Genomic DNA, 19,146 nt, shown 5'->3' with positions numbered 1-19,146 from the left:
GGATAAAGCCCGCGCTCAAGAGCAGTTTGTTTTCCCCGGCTTCACGCGCGTCACCTCCTGCCACGCCTCACCCCGCGCCGGGCGGGTTTCACATTTCCATATTGTTGGGACTCCCACCTGTCCTTGTACACAGTGCCACTTGACCACATATCGCCGCCATGTTCTATTCGGAGACCCTTCTATCTAAGACGGGCCCGCTGGCCCGCGTGTGGCTGTCGGCCAACATCGAGCGCAAACTGTCCAAGTCGCACATCCTCCAATCTGACATTGAAAGCAGTGTCAATGCAATTGTCGATCAGGGCCAAGCGCCCATGGCTTTGCGACTGAGTGGACAGCTGTTGCTTGGTGTTGTGCGTATCTACAGCCGTAAAGCTCGCTATCTTTTGGATGATTGCAATGAAGCCTTAATGAAGATCAAAATGGTATGTTTACGATACTTTCCGCCCAATATTTTTCATGTGCTAACATTATTCCGATCAGGCCTTCCGCCTCACAAATAACAACGACTTGACATCTACAGTGGTGGCGCCTGGTGGTATCACTCTGCCCGATGTGCTGACCGAATCCGACCTGTTTACAAACTTGGATACATCTCTGCTATTCCCCCAAAACTTGGAACTGGAGCCCGCAGGAAAACAGCCTGGTGGAATGGATTTCGGTAGCCAGCTCCTAGGAGATAGCAGTTTCCGTCGATCTATGTCTCAGGAACCCCTCCGTCTGGAAGACCCTTCGTTGGTTGATCTCGATATTGGTGAACCTTTTGGAGATGATACTACTATGGAAATTGGTCGAGATGCTCCTGCTCCTCGACCTATGGAAGAAGATTTGCACAGTGACTCCGGAAAGCTCATTGATAATGATGACTTGGCTCTCGATATCGGCGACGATGGTGCTCCGTTGGATAACATGGATATTGACGATGACCACCACATGAATGATCTAATTGATGACGCTCCAATGGACTTTGGAGGCGAAGACGATTTCGGGGGTCAAACCCCGCGCGCAAATGACGACCGATTCAACCGTGATACCGAAAGCCCTCTTTCCGATGCCGGATCCGTTCAAATGCATCAACTTGAAGAGGAATACAACCGGGATATCTCTGCCACACCCAAAGCTGCTGCTGCCCAGCACGCTCAGCGTGCCAAGCGCGCGAAGCTCGAGGAGCGCATCCCCGCAGACAAAGAAGCGAAATTCTCTAACAGTCAGGTCAAGCAACAGCAAGCTGATCGCTCTGCTATTATCAAGCCCGCAACTTTCCTGCCTCGTGACCCCGTTCTTCTCACCCTGATGACCCGCCAACAGAATGGTGACTTTGTTTCCAGCATCTTTGGCGAGGATCGCGGCCGCGGATGGGCTCCTGAGCTGCGCTCGCTGTTGTCTCTAGACTCTGTGAAGAAGGCTGGCGAGCTGAAGAGAAAGCGTGACAGTGGTATCTCTGACATGGATGTGGAAGCTGCTGGTTTCCCTCAATTGGAACTCGGCGATGACGAAGCTATTGTTGCCCTCGATGAGGGTATTGGTCTTGACACTTCTCTCAACCAGCGGTCTGAAATCGATTTCCCCGGCGATGAAACTCACGATCTGAACCTCAGTGAAGATGATGGCATGGATGCACCTTTGGATGAAATGGACGACACCATTCGTCCTATGGACAACGAGCCTGTGTCCATTGGCACCAAGCACGCCGTTCACATTCTCCGCGAGCAGCTGGGTGACCCTGTTTCTTCTCAGAAGAAGAGTGTGGTCTTCCAGGATCTCATTCCCGAGCAGCGCTCCAGCAAGGCCGATGCTACCAAGATGTTCTTTGAGATCTTGGTATTGGCTACCAAGGATGCCGTCAAGGTCGACCAGGCCTCCAAGTCAATTGGCGGTCCTCTCAAGATCCGTGGCAAGCAGGCACTCTGGGGCTCCTGGGCCGAGGAGAATGCTGCTGGTGCTGCCAGCCAGCTGAGCCAGGTTCTGTAAAGGGGTAAATATTCCATACTGAAACCTAAGAAAAGTTTGGGATACCCTGGCGCAATTTGTTTTTACATTCATGTACAGCTGGGTTACGGTCTATGGGTTGCTGGAAGATCCGATAATTGTCTGAAGATCGTATCGTTTTTTAGATGCTTATCTGGAGTTTGGGATTGGGATGGTGAACGGTGCTTTGCGTTGATGGCTTGTTTGATGGAATTCTTTTCTTTTTCTTTTTTTGTTCTTACTTATGTCGACGTCTGTTTTGCCTGCAGCTGGCGTTTAGTTGAACGGGTCTATCATAGTGTCAGCAGTTTAGTTAATTGAACATACCCTCTAGGTGCAATTTGCCCAGATTTTGGTGCTTTTGTAGGCATATAATCCTAGTACCTGCAGTACCTGCATGTAAGTTTTCTTTTAAGGTTGTCTTGTGAAGATATTCAAGTTCGCGAGCCACAAGATATCCTGGCCGTGATACCTACAAGTGAGTTTCCCGGACCGATACAGGCACTGTCATGATCTATTTTAATCCGCAATGATTTTTTTTTCAAATTCATTGGCACCGAGATCATAAGTTGACCTTTTAACATTATTCATTCGAAACTCGGGTTTTATAGATCATCGGCTTCTTCTGTTGATACTCCGTACATGCACGGGAACCGTTATCCGTTTTGCCCGTTTTGCAGAGCGAATCGGAGGCAAGCCGGAGAATTAAAAACGAAATCGGATTTGAAAATGCATTCAATGTTTGCTTTGTGAATTTCACGGGTAAGAAGAAAAAGGCCAAACCTCCAGATGACCTTGATAGATCAGATGCTAGTATATACTAGTGTAGGACAAATGGACCTGTGCCTGATGCAACCAACTTCAATGTTGAGTCACCCAATTTAGCTTTTGTTGACGAATGACCCGTATTGAGTAGTTGCCCAAAGAGAAAGTAAATCTGCGGCCCGCGCGGGCCTGACCTTTAGCCCATTAATCAGCTCGGCCTAAGCTCCAAAGCTCCGAGCATTCAAGCCGAGCTAATTTTCAGAAGACAAGAAAGATTCAGATCGTCCCAAGCTGAAGTTTCACTTACTTCCCCTCGTCGACCAATCTCTCAATTCACTGTTGACACTCACCCGTGGTTGCCAATTACCCGTCCTCGACCCACCCCCAACCCGGTTTCCGTCATATTTGCCATCCGGATATCTCGCCGAAGCAGAGATCCAAAATGGCGATGGATGAGGAACACATTCCAGCCTGTGAGGTAGGCAGGAAAAGCGGCGACGAGATCGATCATATCAAGTCCGAACCTCAAGAAACGGGATTCTCCCCGATCACCGACTCAAAGTCCAGTGAGGAACACCATGACGCAGCGATGGAAAAACGGCTATCGAGACGCTCGCGGTCACGATCTCAATCTCTTGAACGGAGTTGGTCGTTGAATGATGGTGTGAGTATCGGCGGGAATGAGCTACAAGACGAGGCCGACGAAGCGGGGCAAGATGCAGATGATGATCAGGGGTTTACGGTACGCTGGGAGGAAAATGACCCCATGCATCCGCAGAAAATGAGTATGGCGAGGCGCTGGATGATTGTTCTCATTGTCTCGTGTGGTTCGCTTTGCGTGTGAGTGCTCATATACTCCGGATTGTTCAAAATGTTTAGGGTTTTGTGGCGGTTGCTGACCCGTCTTAGAACGTGCACGTCCTCCATGTATACAACGACGTATGATCAGTTGATGAAGGAGTTCAAATGTTCGCAAGAAGTGGCAACGCTGGGATTGTCATTTTTCATCTGGGGCCTTGGTTTGTTTTGTTCATTCATAGAACCGCACCTGGAGTAATTGCTGATGGTCATAACCTAGGAATCGGTCCTCTTTTTCTCAGTCCACTGTCTGAGGTAAGCTTGGTCTTTTCTTTGTCATACAGCAAAACTGACAGTGTCTAGTTCTTTGGCCGACGGAGAATATACATCGTATCCTTTACCCTGTTTTTGATCTGGCTCATTCCATGTGCAGTGGCGAAAAACATTGAAACTATGTTGGTTTGTCGGTTCATCAATGGCCTAGCCGGAAGCGCTTTTCTCAGCGTTGCTGGTGGCACCGTGGGCGACATGTTCGATCGACATGAACGGGGGTTCCCCATGATGGTTTATACTGCCAGTCCATTCATCGGGCCTGAAGTCGGGCCGTTGTAAGTTTCATCTCAGCTTTCCTACTGACTTCAATTCTGATGGAAAAAACATGACAGAGTCGGTGGCTTTATTAACGAATTTGCGAACTGGTATGCTTCCAGACTGAGTATCAATAAAGCAACTGATCTCAAGTGCTAATGGTATCTATAGGCGTTGGACTTTTTATGTCTTGTTGATTTGGACGGCTGTGCTGCTTGTTTCAATGATTTTCTTGGTACCGGAGACTTATCATCCTGTGTAAGTGCTCTTCCAGCCCAACGGATGCAAGCGCTAATCTTTTGATCAGACTTTTGAGACACAAGGCCCAGAAGCTCCGAAAAGAAACCGGAGATGACCGATACATCGCCCCAATTGAGAGAATGCACCGATCTGTGGCTCATACAGTCCTGGTATCTATGTATCGCCCCATTCTTCTGTTGGCACTAGAGCCCATGTGCTTATGCCTTTGCGTCTTCTCTGCAATCTTGCTGGGAATTCTTTACCTTTTCTTCGGTGCTTTTCAGTTGATCTTCGAACACGTTTATGGATTTTCATTGTGGGAAAGGGGCCTGTGCTTCATGGGTATCTTTGTCGGCATGATTATTGCAATTTCTTCGGATCCGCTCTGGCGTCGTAACTACATGCGACTGGAGCGCAAGTACGAAGAAAAGATACAGACGGAAAACATAATCCAACCTGAAGAGTTTCAGCCAGAATGGCGACTACCATCAGGTAAGAGCCACGGAAATTGGAAGACGCAACAAGTTCTAACACAAAAGGTTAGCAATCCTTGGTGGACCTTTGGTCACTATCGGACTCTTCATGTTTGCCTGGACCGTCTATTCTCACGTGCACTGGATCGCCCCTATAATCGGCAGTGCAGTTTTTGGAGCAGGGTACGTTTGCATGTCATGGCTTGAGACAGTCCTAAGACTGGGAACCCGGGGATTGTCGATTTTATTCGGTGCTAACGGATTGTGTTACTAGAGTCATATTGGTGTTTACGGGTATCTTTACGTTTCTGGTGGATGCCTATCCAACATTTGCTGCCAGCGCTCTAGCAGCGAACAGCTTTATGCGCTCAAGCTTTGGAGGGATCTTTCCTCTATTTGGTATCCAGAGTAAGTCTGTCTCAGTCGTATTCTTGATTTCATGCCCACAATGGAGGGTCTGTGCTTCGAATTCTGCACATACTGCAATGCAGCAATGCAGGACATGCATCGTGTGCCCAGAGTCCTTGGCGTTATTGCGAGATATGATATCCGGGCTCATTATTCATCTTGTGCCCCGTCAAAACCAAAATCATACCTTGAAAAGATTCTAACGGCTGTACAGTGTATAACAAACTTGGATACCATTGGGCAACTTCGCTGCTCGCCTTTTTAACCTTGCTCATGCTTCCTTTCCCGTAAGTTTTGACATACTATGCGACCCCCTGAGACTTGATTTATTGCGCTATGGTCTTGAATACCCCTTCTTTTGCATTGGAAAGAGGACCTTGAAATGGTGACCAAGGGTGGTTTGATATCTCATCTGCATGCAACGGCAGATGTTGACCAACTCAGCTTTCACATCGCGTGCTATTGATTGTTTATTGCTAACGCTTATCCAGATACGTATTTTTTCAATATGGGAGTCGTCTTAGGAAGAAGAGCAAGTTTGCTACCCACCAGACGTGAGGTTTATCTTATGGCGGAAACCAGTTATGTATTGCTACACGGTTTTGCTTTCAACTGCACAGTTCAGTAAGGACAACTGCATCTATTCTCAGGTAGTGTTGCAATTCAACGTTTTCCCCAACGTCCCTCTATAGACCCTGTAACAACGGGGTTTGGACCATGCATTGATCCCCTGAATATTTGAAGGCCGAAGCTACAATTACCTCCAGCGCTAGGTATAGGGACTGCGTTCGGCCGGTCCTCATATACTCAAAAGCTCAACAGTCTAGCTGCTGTCCTACTCACAGCCGGATTTACAATGTAGGCAACAATCTCGAAATCGTTAACGTTTCCTCATGGAGTGTTTTTCAAATTCCAAATGCAGAAGTATAAACTCTCGGCCCCGGCTCTTTCCCGGTATTAGTCCTACCGTTTAGGCTTTGTCGCGATTAGATCAAAGCCAAGAAGACGGCCCACAATTACTTTGTTCTGGGGTGGGTTTGGGCCAGAATCCAATTCTCCGACATCCCTTCCCGCTTTGGGCCAGTTGCAAAGGATCACAAGCATCCTGTAGTCTTGGATTCGAAGTGCTATGCACTGCTACCTATCCCCCTTGACGACAGTGGGAACAAAATACTTGGAACATCTGAACCTAAGAACCAAATTAGGAGCTAAGTAAATCCCTCTAACCGAGGCACTCCCCATCACATAGCCTCGGGACAAAACGGGAGTCCGGAGGGGGAATTCGGAACCCTGAACAATACAAGGTTATGAGCGGGGACATGAAGAGATTTGAGCCTTTCGTTTCTATTCTTTGAACCCCGTTTTTCAAGTACCAGAAACGTAAATCATAATGTCTTTTGATATACCTTCCAAGGTTGAGCAAGATAGTTTTTCCACACGTGCGCAACTGCCCCAGTCGTGGGGATGTACGATCTGCCGGTTGTAGCCAATCCGGGTAAGGATTCACTAGTTGCAGTGTACCACTTTTGCAAATGCCGCGCCCAGTCGTTAACGTCTGAAACGTCAGCATGTGAACTTTTTTTTTTTTACTGCAGAAAAATCGCATATGATCTAGAAGATCTTAGCAACAAGAAAATAGAATGCCTAGGTACAGAATGTGATTTCGCTTATATTTCTTACCAAATCTTACTTTAAAATACGCTTTTAATTAGGTAAAAAAAGGCAAAAAACAGGCGTTCTTACGAAACCTCGAACTATATCCACCTGGGCAGCCTTAGGCGTTAACTGATGTCTAAAAGTCCCATAAAATAGGTTGTAAAAAGAAAAAAAGAAAAAAAAAATTAAGTGGAAAAATAACAGAGCCCTCGGTAGAATGAAAGCGACAGAAAGAAAAGACTAGAATAACATAAAGACAAAATAATACTTCAACTATATTTACCATACACTCCAAAGTCGCCTTGGTTCTTGTATCAATCGGTCCAGTTGCCAGTCCTACTTGTTGATGCTTGGACCTCAAGAGTCACGGGAACATTCCGAAGTTAGTTACCAGTTCCCTCCAACCTTCCTCGTCTTTTTTCCCCGCGCAAAGCTGACTCCCCATTAATCTCTTGAATTTTTCCGAACAGCTTTTTCAAAGTTGTCTTACTTCAAAAGACCTCTTTTGCCTCGTGCGGACCGAATACTATTGCCGCTTCCCCGCAGCCGACGAGCCTGCCGCCCTCTCTCTCCACTCCCGAATTCAGCTGCGCCCGAAACCGTTGCGGCATTTTTCTCTCCTCACCTGTCGCGTGAACTCCTGAACAAGCTCGCAATTCCACGGCCCTTCAATGTGTCAGATCTTTGCAGTCACGTCTTACTCCGAGTCGATTGTGCCTCGTTACACCCGTGACTCAACCCGATACCTACCTTCCGTTCCCCCGCCAGAATTGATCGCGCGCTCGCGACAATAGAAGCCGAGAATCGCCTCAGCCCCCCCCCCAAGTCACGACGTGGGTGGACACTACAAGCTCGAATACCTAGCCCGGCCTATTTGCGACCGGTTATATCTGCTTCGACCCTAGTAATTGCGCAAACACGTAGATCTTCCGATCTTCATTTTCTCCCCATCTGCCGAGACGATCCAAGTGCGCGGATGCTCCCGTCGCCACAGCATCGAGATCGTGCGTTCGAAGAACGAAAAGTGCTTTTATAGCTCTTCGGATAGTGGACCGGACATTTTCGAAACATCTAGGAACGCGTCTGTGTTACTTTTTTAGTTTCCTGTGCCCAGGATACATGACGAAATGAACGTGGAAGCCAAGAACGGCACCCCGGTCCCCATGGACGGCGATCGCGATTCCGCCGATATAACTGAACATTCGGAGCCACTGGACTCTGGAAGAGAAAGAATTAATGGCGATGTGAAATCCGAGAACCGTAAAGCTGCAAACGCTAAAGATCCTTCCCGGCCGCGACGGAAAAAGGCTCGCCGAGCTTGTTTCGCCTGTCAGCGAGCTCACTTGACATGCGGTAAGCATGATGATCGGCAATTACTTGCACGAAATGATTTTCTTGGCTAACATACCCGATTCTCAGGCGACGAGCGACCATGCCAGCGCTGCATAAAGCGAGGCTTACAAGATGCTTGCCATGACGGTGTCCGTAAAAAGGCCAAGTATCTGCACGATGCCCCGGACGGAGCACTGATGCCCGGGGTACCTGGAAACTTCTTCCCTAACAACACGCCCTTACGAACCAGCTTGTCACTGTCTAGAAATGGCACCAACTCAAGTACTCCGCAGCAACAGCAGCCACAGCAGCAGCAGCAGCCCCAACAACCCCCACCGCAGCAAGGGAACAGCAATTTCTACCCCACGCCTCAGCCACAAAACCAGCCGCAGGGTTCTTATAACATGTACCAAGAATCGGCCTTGGGTCAGAGTCCTTTTACCACGCAATCGCCTGTTTCACCTACATACAATCTGAAGACCAGTCAGAATGGTCGCAATCCAAGCTTATCGTCCACTGTGAACCAACAGCCCACGCCTAGTACCGCCCTCTCCGGAGACACCTCCCAACCACAAAATCCATTTGCGGGGCCATTTTTCGACCCAAGCGACCCCGCACTTTTCAACTTCGATTTATCCAGCATGAATTTCGAAAATCGCTACGGTGCTCTTGAGTTTGGAATGCTAGGACATATGGCGACCGGTGCCGGTGATTCACCCACCGATTCGGGCACACAGCGAGGGTCGATGGGCCGTAGTGGGTCGGCGCAGTTCTCTACGCCAGCCCCTGGGTTTGGCGAAAGTCCGGGGAATCAACCGCAACCATTCATGTTTGGTGATCCCTTACTGAATGAGTGGCCAACTGGACAGGCCTCGGGCCAACAGCATGTGAATGTCAGTGGCGTATACGGCCAGAATGGCATGCTCCCGGGACACATGAAGGCAGATGGACCACATGCTTTTGCTATTGAAAGCGCTCCTGCCAATTTCACCAGCCCCGCATCGGCGAGTAGTCCACATGTGGCTACATCTGCTTTCGAGGATGGATCTTACAATACGAGCGCCAAGTCCAGTAATCTCGCACCCAATGGACAGCGACCGATGATCACCACGCCTAGCTTAAAACATCAACAATTACATGTTGGACCTAAAAAACGTCATCGGAATCCATCCTCGATATACGAAAGTGTCAAGGAACCATACGCTTATACAAGTGGTTTCCACAACCTCACTGCATTTATTCAGCGCCGCTTCTCACCACAGAAGACCGTGCGTATAGCTAAGTCTTTAGCATCTATCCGACCCTCTTTCATTGCGACCACCAAGACCCTCAATCGGGATGACTTGATTTTCATGGAAAAATGCTTCCAACGGACCCTTTGGGAATACGAAGATTTCATCAACGCTTGCGGCACACCGACAATTGTCTGTCGACGTACGGGAGAGATTGCCGCTGTTGGAAAGGAGTTTAGCATTTTGACAGGATGGAAGAAAGACGTCTTGTTGGGCAAGGAGGCCAACCTCAATGTTAATACGGGTGGTACATCACAACCGGCATCTGGCACAAGCTCGCGTGGCAGCTTCACTCCTCGCGGCTCGACATTGGAAAATACCAACGGTCGGCCGCAACCGGTCTTTTTGGCAGAACTTCTTGACGATGATAGCGTTGTGGAGTTTTATGAAGACTTTGCGCGCTTGGCATTTGGTGATTCTCGAGGTAGTGTAATGACACGCTGCAAGCTTCTCAAGTACAAAACCAAGGAAGACATGGAGGTGGGACAGGATGATAACGGAAAGTGGAACAACCACCTCCGCAAGGGTGGTATTGCTGGCGAGGCTGGAATGAACCAGCTGGGATTCAAGGATGGCAAGGTCGAGTGCGCGTACTGCTGGACAGTTAAGCGAGACGTGTTCGACATTCCAATGCTTATCGTGATGAATGTGAGTACCCCCCAGCTTCACCTGATTTGGAAACTCGAACTGACCATTTAAAACAAGTTCTTGCCATGTATTTGATTTTCTTCCATCTTCGAATTTGGACTTCTTTTGTTCCTTTTCAAAGATTACATGTTCTGTCTTTTTCTTCTGCTTTTACTGCACTTATTCTTTTTTGACTGTTCTTGTTATTCTCTTCATACCCTTGACTAGGTCATCCCTAGTCTTTTGCCGCTTCGATCTGGGATTCCGGTACATATTTTGGATTTCTAGGGGACGATATGACTCCCTCCATTCTCTGTCTGTTCTTACTCGTACATACACCTGGTGTTTTCAGGACCAAGAGGCTCATGGCCCAGCATGGACGACTGGATCCTTTCATTTTTTTTGTGTTTCTGGCGCTCAAAAGGCTAAAAATGATATATGTATTGGGCTGGGACAGTGTTTTTTACGAGATTAATGCCATTTATTCATTGACTGTGTATGCGTCTGCGCCGTTGTCTTGTAGTCTAAATGATGGAAGAACCACTTTTGATCAACACAAGGACTCTGATTGGATAATTTATGGATAGAGTATAGACGATCCCCGATAATATAGAAACAGGTTTTATCTATTATAGGAAGTGGATTTTTAAGTTGCATCATAGTACTATGTATGCGCTCGGTAGAGATGCCTCAGGTGTGGAATTTGCTTATCGATAACCCCACCATGAATCCGCTCATCATCCGCTTCCAATAGCTTCTATCTGACCTTCCATCGTCATTGTCGCATCCCACTGAGCTTCGCACCATTATCTTGCCATATACTGCCTTGCCTACCCACTCCAATTGGCTGGTCGCAACCCCTGACCAGCATTCATACCAACTACTAGTACACTATCCGACTTAGCTGTCATCTGGATTTATACAAACCCCCGCGCCGACTCCACATAAGCCGTTCTGCAATACCTCTCTCTCGATCGTCTTTCATCGCCTGCAGCATCGCAAAATCTTGATTTATCCCCACAAAAGTGCACACGATGCGCCCGGATCAACCCCGCAGTCCCGTCGCCGGCCCCGATACTGGCCCTGACGCCCCATTCCCAATTCGATTGTCCGGACCGGTAATCAAAGGCTTTGGCCGAGGCAGCAAAGATGTAAGCACAACAAAGCCTGCAATGCGTGGACTGTCCTGCATTCGCATATGTAGAAAGAATATTGACTAAACTGTGGCCTGCAGCTAGGAATCCCTACAGCCAACATACCCGCCGACGACTTGTCTGAGAAATATCCAGACCTGACAACAGGCGTCTACTATGGAGTGGTAGCACTCGACCCGAAGGAATTCGCACACGAGCATGGATTGACGGGGGATGTGGAGAAGTCCACCGAGGTGATCCTCCAACCGGCGGTTCTGAGCATCGGGTATAACCCATACTATAAGAACACCGTTCGATCGGTGGTATGTAGACCCAACCACCTTCGTGCCCATTGGATTATTTTCAATATGAGCGAGCTGCTCACAAATTTATGTCTTTTAGGAAATCCATATCATGCCTTCTCTCACGGAGCCCTCACCAACAGCCGTTCCCCAGCCCAAATTCAACCGCCTCCCCGATTTCTACGATACACGCCTCAATCTTCTCATTTTGGGATATATTCGCCCGGAATTCGATTACGTCTCGAAGGATGCTTTGATCGAGGATATTCGCATAGATTGCGAAGTTGCGCGACAGAGTCTTTTGCGCGAGGCGTACAAGCGATACCTCGAGGATGACGGGAAGGCCCCGGAAAAGGTGGCCGAAGATCGGAAGTGGCTGTGCAGCTTCCACCTGAAAGGCAGCATTTAAATACTTGATCTACGTATAGAAATTATGAAATAGATGCAGTGAATTGGTGAGAAGTATTGGTTGGAATTTGTTGTTTCATACCTTCGGTCGACTCCATCCGGCGGGATCTTATCGGGCCATACTCGTCGACGTCACACGACCCTGAGCATCGGCATCAGCAACACCGTATAAATCTGCGCCTTGTTCCTTCCGAAATTGTCATTCAAAAAGTTGTGAACCTTGGAATATCTCCTTAGTAGTGCTATAATAGTCACCTTGCAGTTTAACATTCGCCACCATGGTAAACATCTTCCAACGCCTCACCAGACGAGGAACAAGCTCCAACACGCCCGAAAGCGGAACAAGCGCTCCAGGTCCCGATCCAGATATGCCCTCTCATTCACACGATTTACACAGAACAACCAGCATTGCTTCAGTAAAGCGTGCTCGTCGACATGATCATACAACCGATGACCCGGTGCCGCGCCGTCTGATTCTGATATCCGATACACCGGAATTCGACCCGGAGATCATCCGTCGTTTTCGAGCAGAATCATTTGAGGTAGAATATTTGCCTTTTGTATGTACCGGCGACACCGAGAGGGATCGAAAGGGTTTGGAGAATAAAGTGCATCTGAAAGAAGATGACTTGGAGAATGGAGAGCGATATGCTATAATTGGTAAGTTGCACGCCGCCAACGTTGAAAGTTGTATAGAAGGAAAGAAAAGAAGGGAAAAAAGAGACCTTGAACTTATCAAGTTCAGTTCCGAACAATTCAAAGGCCCTAAACTAACTTCCAACGACAGCATACAACCGGCCCGCATATTATTTTCTAATATCCCACCACCTCACCACAAGCAACACAAACCCATTTCCACGCCTATGTGCCCTAATAGCATACTACCCACTCTCATCAACAGCCATACATGCACCCAGCACCCCCAAAAACGCCCACACGCAAAGTCAATGCGGGATTCCAGCTTGCTCGGACACAGAGTCCATCTTCCAGCCCGCCCCATCAGCGACCTTCCTGCCAATCCAGATCCACATCCCAGGTGACGTGGAAAGCACAAGTGCGTGCACATTTTGGCCGTGGATCACCGTATCCGCCGAAGGAGACGTGACGTACAAAAAGCGACATCGCTGCCACGTATTCACGTACCCGGATTCCCGAGTCGGGTTTGCAGAGCGGCATCACCGGCCAGGGAAAGAGAATGAACATGCACTTGAGGCCAGTGACAAGGACGTGAGCTTGAATCTGTCCTGGAGCCGGACAATGGGCTGTTTGAGACGCGCGTTTGGAGCTGGGAGTAATTGGCCTGTTGTTGCTATTGAGACGATATGGGACGAGTATTGGCAGCATTTACTTGCCGAGGTGGATGGGTCTGGCGTGCGTGGTGGAGTGGATTCGTCGAGATCTGCGATTGAGATTATGAGTGGACGGGGCGAGAGTCAAGATGAAGAAGGGCTATCTGTGGAGTGTATTCCCTCGAAGGCAGGGGGTGAGCAGAATTTTCTCTTTTTGGAAGACTTTGGTTATTCGTCCTTTTGCTAAAATGGTTCTAGGTTCTGATCCCCAGACTCTTCGATCCTTTTTCAAGCATGCATTTATTCCTGCTGGACCGGCAAGTCAGCATATTCGTCTTCGGTCGAGAACAGTAGGCACCGATCAAATCGTGGACGAGATACGGTTTTCTTTCTGTCATTCTGCGGAGGTGCCTTGGTTGTTACCTGGCGTTGAGCCGACAGGCCGTGACATCTCGGTGGATATTGTTGTTGTGGCTTGTTTCCGTGCGGATCGCATCGTGCGACAGGTTCTGTATTGGGATCAGGCAAATGTACTTGTACAGGCTGGGGCTCTGGATGCAGGACTTTTGCCAAAGATGAACTCTTTGAGTGAATAATTTGATGCGGAAAGGAGATCCCAATTCATGCATGTATTTTGAAGAATGCCGCATATGGTGATTAACCACGGATTTTTCAAAATGAATGTAGATTGGATGCACAGATTAGATAAACTTATCAATTGACCAAACATTGACGAGCGCTATGTACATATGCAAATGACGGATCCATGGATGAATGCAATGAAATATTCAAGGCTATTATAGGCCAAGTGCGCTTCGCAAGCCCACAAGTTCTTTACTCACACCCCCTGGATTGGCAAGAGTTCTCCGACTCGCCTCCTGCGCAACAGCCAGGACATCCTCAATACGCATTGGGGAGTCATCCTTTGCCAAACCAGCCACCACAACACCTAACAGTGTATCTCCAGCTCCGTTGACGCTAACAATATCCTCAGGAGATAATTTAGCAGCCGGCGGGAACAAACGCATATATACTCCACCGAACAAGACATCCGGGGACCCGGATGCGCGAGCAAGGATATACGGAGCATAAGCGGGGTCCGTGAGACGGGAATCACCAGGCGGCAAAAGCTGAGTCAAAAGCGCACCAGCCTCACCCAGCTTCGTGACGATACAGGGGATGAATGGGAGAAGCTGGATAGATTGCTGGGGGATACCTTCGTCGACCAGAGCAGCAGAGGTAAGGTAAACGAGCTGTTGTCGAGAGCCACTCTGCGACATACCCATGGCATCGATTACGCCCCACCACCCGGGGGAATCGAAAACTCCGGCTTCGCGAGCAGCAGCGTACATAGCGGCCAGCTCGAGACGATTAGGACAGGCAAGGCTAATAGCGTGATTGGGGACGGTTTCCGCAGGTCCGATAACCGGACTACCGCCATCGGGAGAAAACAGGCGGCGGGATTTAGCAGTAGAGACGGGTTCGAAAGCGACGCGGGCGCCATGCTTTTTGGCAAGGGTGGACCATTTTGCTAGGACCTCAGGTCGCCAGTTAGCGTCGACAACGACCCATTTTGGTTTCGTTTGTTCGAGTAAGGGCTCCCAGAAGCCGTCGAAGTCAAGCTGTTTCTTTGGGAGCTCGACGATGCCCATGTCAGCCATAGCGACGACGAGATCTTTCTTAGCATCATTGATGGCAATGTACTGTGCTGTGCGAGTGCCGGATGTGGGCGGAAGGACTTGAATGCCTGTGGTGCGGAGTCCTTCTGTTTCGAGTGATGCGAGTGCTGCTCGGCCACTCAAGTCGTCTGCTACAACGCTGCAGAAGAGCACATCGCTTCCGACGTAGCTGGCTGCGAGGGCAACATTGTGGCCGACACCCCCAAGGCTCTGTCCGATGGCGGCAGGGTTAGATGTGTGTGGCACAGGCGTTACCTGAGCGCGCTCGTCATCGAATGGAGTGTAATCGCAGGATAGATCAATCGCAAGAGAACCGGCAACCACGATATCTGCCTTTCCTGTCTCAGAAATGACTTCTTGGGAGACCTTCGGGGTGGGTTCGGGCTTAGATTGTTCTGGGATATTTTGAATTGACTGAGTAATACTCGGGATTGCAGGCATGTGTCTATATAGAAATGAATCTCCAAACTTAGCATTTGTTGTATATGTATCTAGAAAGCAACTCACTCACCGAGCCGCACCTCCTCGGTCAAGATCTTCGAGTTTAGCTAGTTCCACAGCAACGCGAGTTGCACGTTTGACATTGGACTCAATAAGAGCACGGTTGGCAATCACGCTCTTTCCGCCGCTGAGCTCCTTGATTTTAGCGAGAACGAATGGAGTGTTATCACTTCCATGGTAGCCCTCTACATCTGCAAGACGAACCGCCTCTTCAATTACTGCATCCATCTCGGCCTTGGGGACAGATACCTCCAATGGCACGGGGTTGGCAAAGTGAATTCCAGAATTAACGGGAAGCTTAGATTGCGCATCTATAGACGTAGTTAGCAAAGCAAAAAGTTTCCAGCAACAAGATAAACTTACAGACTATCGCAGCAGCTTCGGCTTCGTTTTGAATAACCCGCGGACTGCGGAATCCGCTATCCCGAGTGAAGAAAGCTGGGAAATCGACGGAGCCTTCACGTCCATCGGCAAAAGTGCCTACACAAACTCCTTCAGTCTCGAGATACTCGAGCGTGCGGGGAATATCCAAAAAGCTCTTGCATCCGGAACTGATAACAGTCACTGGGGTCCGTCCCAGCTCAGTCAGATCGGCTATTTTAAGAGATCAGTTAGTGACTGCACGGTCCAACGCACCTGCGGGGAATATGTGACCTACCAGAAATATCCATAGAGTATTCACCACCACGGTGGACACCACCTAGAAAATTGTCAAGTTAAATATTCAAATTGTATTGCCTAAAGACTTACCGAGTCCACCGGTTCCGAAAATCTTGATACCGGCAAGCTGCGAAAGAATCATGGTACCAGAGATGGTAGTACCACCATGAATGGGCTTTCCAGCAAGACCCTAGGGAAAATTTAGCACTTGCTTGGAAACGACTTGCGGGGTAAATATGATCACAAACCATGCCACAGATGTAGCCCAAGTCCCTCCTAGAAACCTTCAATGCGGTCTTCTTCTCGGCCGTGGAGGCAAGTTCCATGATCTCTTCCGCGCTCATACCAACACGAGCAATACCCCCGAGCACACCAATGGTGGCTGGAACTCCACCGTTGGCTCGAACGACAGACTCTAACAATGAAGCCAAAGCAATGTTGTCGGGATATGGAAAGCCTGTTAAGTTTGATTTAGCTGAATAACCACCAAATAGACTACAGAGCCTCAAGAATGATATCTAGCGCCTACCATGAGTGTAGATAGTTGTCTCTAATGCGACAACGGGCTTGCCAGTTGCAACCGCATCGCGAACCTCTTCTGATACCTTCAAGAATTTGCTCTGGGAAGAGCTAGGCAGGTCATGAAAATAGCGTCCCCGAGATACCCTGGCTCCTCTACAGCACCTTGATAGAACAGAAGCTCGTGAGGCAAACATTGTTGCGAGTATAGAGAGATGTAGGACGCCAAATCGTCGGAAGTAAAAAGAGGAGAAGCTGTTATCAGTAGATAAGAAAGCGGAGTGCACTCCCTGGCCGCTACGCCCGCCGTATTGCGTATACAGATCGGGACACCTCATCAGCTTCGTCCAACCACCTCTCCACATCAACCTCGTCAATTTTGATACCCCATTTCAATTCGGAGACATTGTGTGCTCCGTGAAATACTCAAAATGAGGTTTTTCACTGCCACAGTGCTCGGGCTGCTTGTGCCCAGCCTGGCTGCCGCATCTAGCTTCACTACCCCAGCTCAACTCGCTGTCCCGGCCGACTTTAAGCCCCCGCAAGTGTTCAAGAACGCGAACTTGGTTCGGAACACCAATTTGGAAAAGGGATATGTCCGGGAGACTATCAATGTTGTGGTAGAGAATGTCGATAAGCAGTCGCAGAGCGATTACTACATTCCCTTCCCTTCGGATGTGTTTGGTCGCGTTGGAGGGTTTGAAGTCAGAGACAAGAAGGCAACTGAGAATGGTCGCTTCGATGTGGAGGTTACTGAACCTGTTCTGTCCAGGTACGTAGCAATTGGAGATGCCAATGGCTGTTGATTTGACGAAACAACCATACCCAGCTCAATGCTAATCAAGATCTCAATCCAACAGTGGTATCCAGTACTTTGTCGTTCATCTCGCCGAACCCCTCGCTCCTAAGGCTCAAATTACTCTTGGAATCTCCTACTCCATCCTTTCATCGCTGAGCCCACGCCCCGCGACCATTGCACAAAGCGACAAGCAGTACCTTACCTACTCGTTCTCCGCCTACGTGCCATCTGCCTACGAGACCGTCACCCAGAAGACCAAGCTTAAGTTCCCAAGCACTGATGTGCCTGACTACACTGAGACCTCTGGACTCAAGTCTGGTGCTGACCCGGAGCGCAAGGGTGCCACCTATACCTATGGACCCTATGAGACCTCCAAGGTGGCCCCCGGCACCGAGGAGCTTATCACTGTGCGCTACCAGTTCACCAACCCCGTGATCACTGCCAGTCTCCTGGAGCGCGATGTGGAGGTTTCCCACTGGGGTGGCAACCTGGCTACCGAGGAGCGATACTGGCTGCGCAACAACGCCTCGCAGCTGACCAACCAGTTCTCGCGTGTCGAGTGGACTTTCGCCAGCTACCAGAAGACGCCATCCTCTGCCCTCCGTGAAATCGTCTACCCTCTCCAGCCCGGCTCCGTGGACCCTTACTTCATCGATGACATTGGTAACGTCTCGACTAGTCGCTACCGCCCCGGCAACGGTAAGACCGCTGCCAACTTGGAGCTGAAGCCTCGCTACCCGATCTTTGGTGGCTGGAACTACAGCTTCAAGGTGGGTTGGAACAACGATCTTTCTCGATTCCTGCGCAGGGCTACCGGCGTGGACTCCTATGTCCTCAAGGTTCCCTTCCTGCAGGGCCCCAAGATGGCCGAAGGTGTTCAGTATGAGCACGTTGTTCTCCGTGTGGTCCTCCCCGAGGGCGCGCACAACGTCCGCTACGAGACTGTCGAGGGCGCTAACAGCAACGGTCTTCCTGGTGCAAGCCAGATCAATGCCAGCATTTCCTCTTACAAGACATACATGGACACTCTTGGACGGACTACATTGACCCTGGAGGTTGATAGTCTGACTGATGAGGCGCGCGATGCGCAGCTGGTGGTAAGTCTCTCTTCACTCTGTTAACGTTTTCTTTTGGTGGTATACTGACAAGCTTTATTTAGGTGACCTATGACCACACCCTTCTGGATGCTCTCCGCAAGCCTCTCACCATTTTCGGTGGTTTGCTTAGCTTCTTTGTTGCCATTTGGTTCCTTGGTAACATCGATACCAGCATCAAGAAGCGGTAGATACCCATCTTTGGAGGATTCGTGTTTCATATTGTCTTTTTTATTGAACCTCGTCTCAGTCTTTATATTTGAGTCCAAGGACTGAAGCTCCGAATACAATTGAGTTCTTTCTAGCACTGTTCATATCTTCGTAATATTGAGGTTTCTAATTAAACCCAGCCCCCAAATTTCACATCCTATGGATCCATCGTTGCGGCATTTCGTAGAGAAAAGTGATATCTGGGGTAGAATCTGATTGATTTTGCTAACGAGTCCACGAGCCCTTCAGATGAGGCAACCAACCCTTCCCAAATTCAAGAGAGAACGACCTTAGATGAAGCTCAACAATCCACATACAATGATAGCAGTTAAGAATTAGGTTAGTTTGCATTTGCTTATTACATTAATAAGAACAAGAAAAAAAATGACAAGAGTGGGATTCGAACCC

The 19,146-nt window shown here is 49.0% G+C and overlaps 7 protein-coding genes across 7 annotated transcripts; 6 read left to right on the top strand and 1 right to left on the bottom strand.

The window, feature by feature from the left end:
* Positions 1-158: 158 nt before the first annotated feature.
* On the top strand, positions 159-1,968 carry N7466_004074 (kleisin alpha; the record flags this gene model as incomplete). Its single annotated transcript, XM_057163471.1, has 2 exons — positions 159-422; positions 481-1,968. The coding sequence occupies 2 exons, from the start codon at positions 159-161 to the stop codon at positions 1,966-1,968; spliced, it is 1,752 nt and encodes a 583-aa protein (XP_057022152.1).
* Positions 1,969-3,172: 1,204 nt separating this feature from the next.
* N7466_004073 (MFS transporter) lies at positions 3,173-5,795 on the top strand (the record flags this gene model as incomplete). The annotated part of the gene is made up of 11 exons (XM_057163470.1): positions 3,173-3,570; positions 3,640-3,749; positions 3,809-3,843; positions 3,892-4,136; positions 4,194-4,226; positions 4,288-4,374; positions 4,424-4,848; positions 4,901-5,012; positions 5,104-5,237; positions 5,452-5,524; positions 5,729-5,795. 11 exons carry the CDS (start codon positions 3,173-3,175, stop codon positions 5,793-5,795), a joined length of 1,719 nt encoding a protein of 572 aa, XP_057022151.1.
* A 2,225-nt stretch (positions 5,796-8,020) lies between these two features.
* On the top strand, positions 8,021-10,216 carry N7466_004072 (uncharacterized protein; the record flags this gene model as incomplete). The annotated part of the gene is made up of 2 exons (XM_057163469.1): positions 8,021-8,246; positions 8,313-10,216. 2 exons carry the CDS (start codon positions 8,021-8,023, stop codon positions 10,214-10,216), a joined length of 2,130 nt encoding a protein of 709 aa, XP_057022150.1.
* Positions 10,217-11,178: 962 nt separating this feature from the next.
* fmn1 (riboflavin kinase) lies at positions 11,179-11,988 on the top strand (the record flags this gene model as incomplete). The annotated part of the gene is made up of 3 exons (XM_057163468.1): positions 11,179-11,295; positions 11,379-11,600; positions 11,680-11,988. 3 exons carry the CDS (start codon positions 11,179-11,181, stop codon positions 11,986-11,988), a joined length of 648 nt encoding a protein of 215 aa, XP_057022149.1.
* A 277-nt stretch (positions 11,989-12,265) lies between these two features.
* On the top strand, positions 12,266-13,872 carry N7466_004070 (dienelactone hydrolase; the record flags this gene model as incomplete). Its single annotated transcript, XM_057163467.1, has 3 exons — positions 12,266-12,647; positions 12,775-13,470; positions 13,535-13,872. 3 exons carry the CDS (start codon positions 12,266-12,268, stop codon positions 13,870-13,872), a joined length of 1,416 nt encoding a protein of 471 aa, XP_057022148.1.
* A 201-nt stretch (positions 13,873-14,073) lies between these two features.
* On the bottom strand, positions 14,074-16,832 carry N7466_004069 (pseudouridine-5'-phosphate glycosidase/carbohydrate kinase family protein; the record flags this gene model as incomplete). The annotated part of the gene is made up of 7 exons (XM_057163466.1): positions 14,074-15,400; positions 15,467-15,767; positions 15,820-16,050; positions 16,115-16,156; positions 16,207-16,306; positions 16,365-16,573; positions 16,646-16,832. The coding sequence occupies 7 exons, from the start codon at positions 16,830-16,832 to the stop codon at positions 14,074-14,076; spliced, it is 2,397 nt and encodes a 798-aa protein (XP_057022147.1).
* A 234-nt stretch (positions 16,833-17,066) lies between these two features.
* N7466_004068 (dolichyl-diphosphooligosaccharide--protein glycotransferase subunit OST1) lies at positions 17,067-18,719 on the top strand (the record flags this gene model as incomplete). Its single annotated transcript, XM_057163465.1, has 3 exons — positions 17,067-17,407; positions 17,496-18,531; positions 18,594-18,719. The coding sequence occupies 3 exons, from the start codon at positions 17,067-17,069 to the stop codon at positions 18,717-18,719; spliced, it is 1,503 nt and encodes a 500-aa protein (XP_057022146.1).
* Between the last annotated feature and the right edge of the window lie 427 nt (positions 18,720-19,146).

This window comes from Penicillium verhagenii (genome assembly GCF_028828195.1).
Source record: "Penicillium verhagenii strain IBT 33310 chromosome Unknown utg000005l_segment0_segment0, whole genome shotgun sequence".
Taxonomy (NCBI): Eukaryota; Fungi; Ascomycota; class Eurotiomycetes; order Eurotiales; family Aspergillaceae; genus Penicillium; species Penicillium verhagenii.
This window is presented reverse-complemented; position numbering and strand designations above follow the sequence as displayed.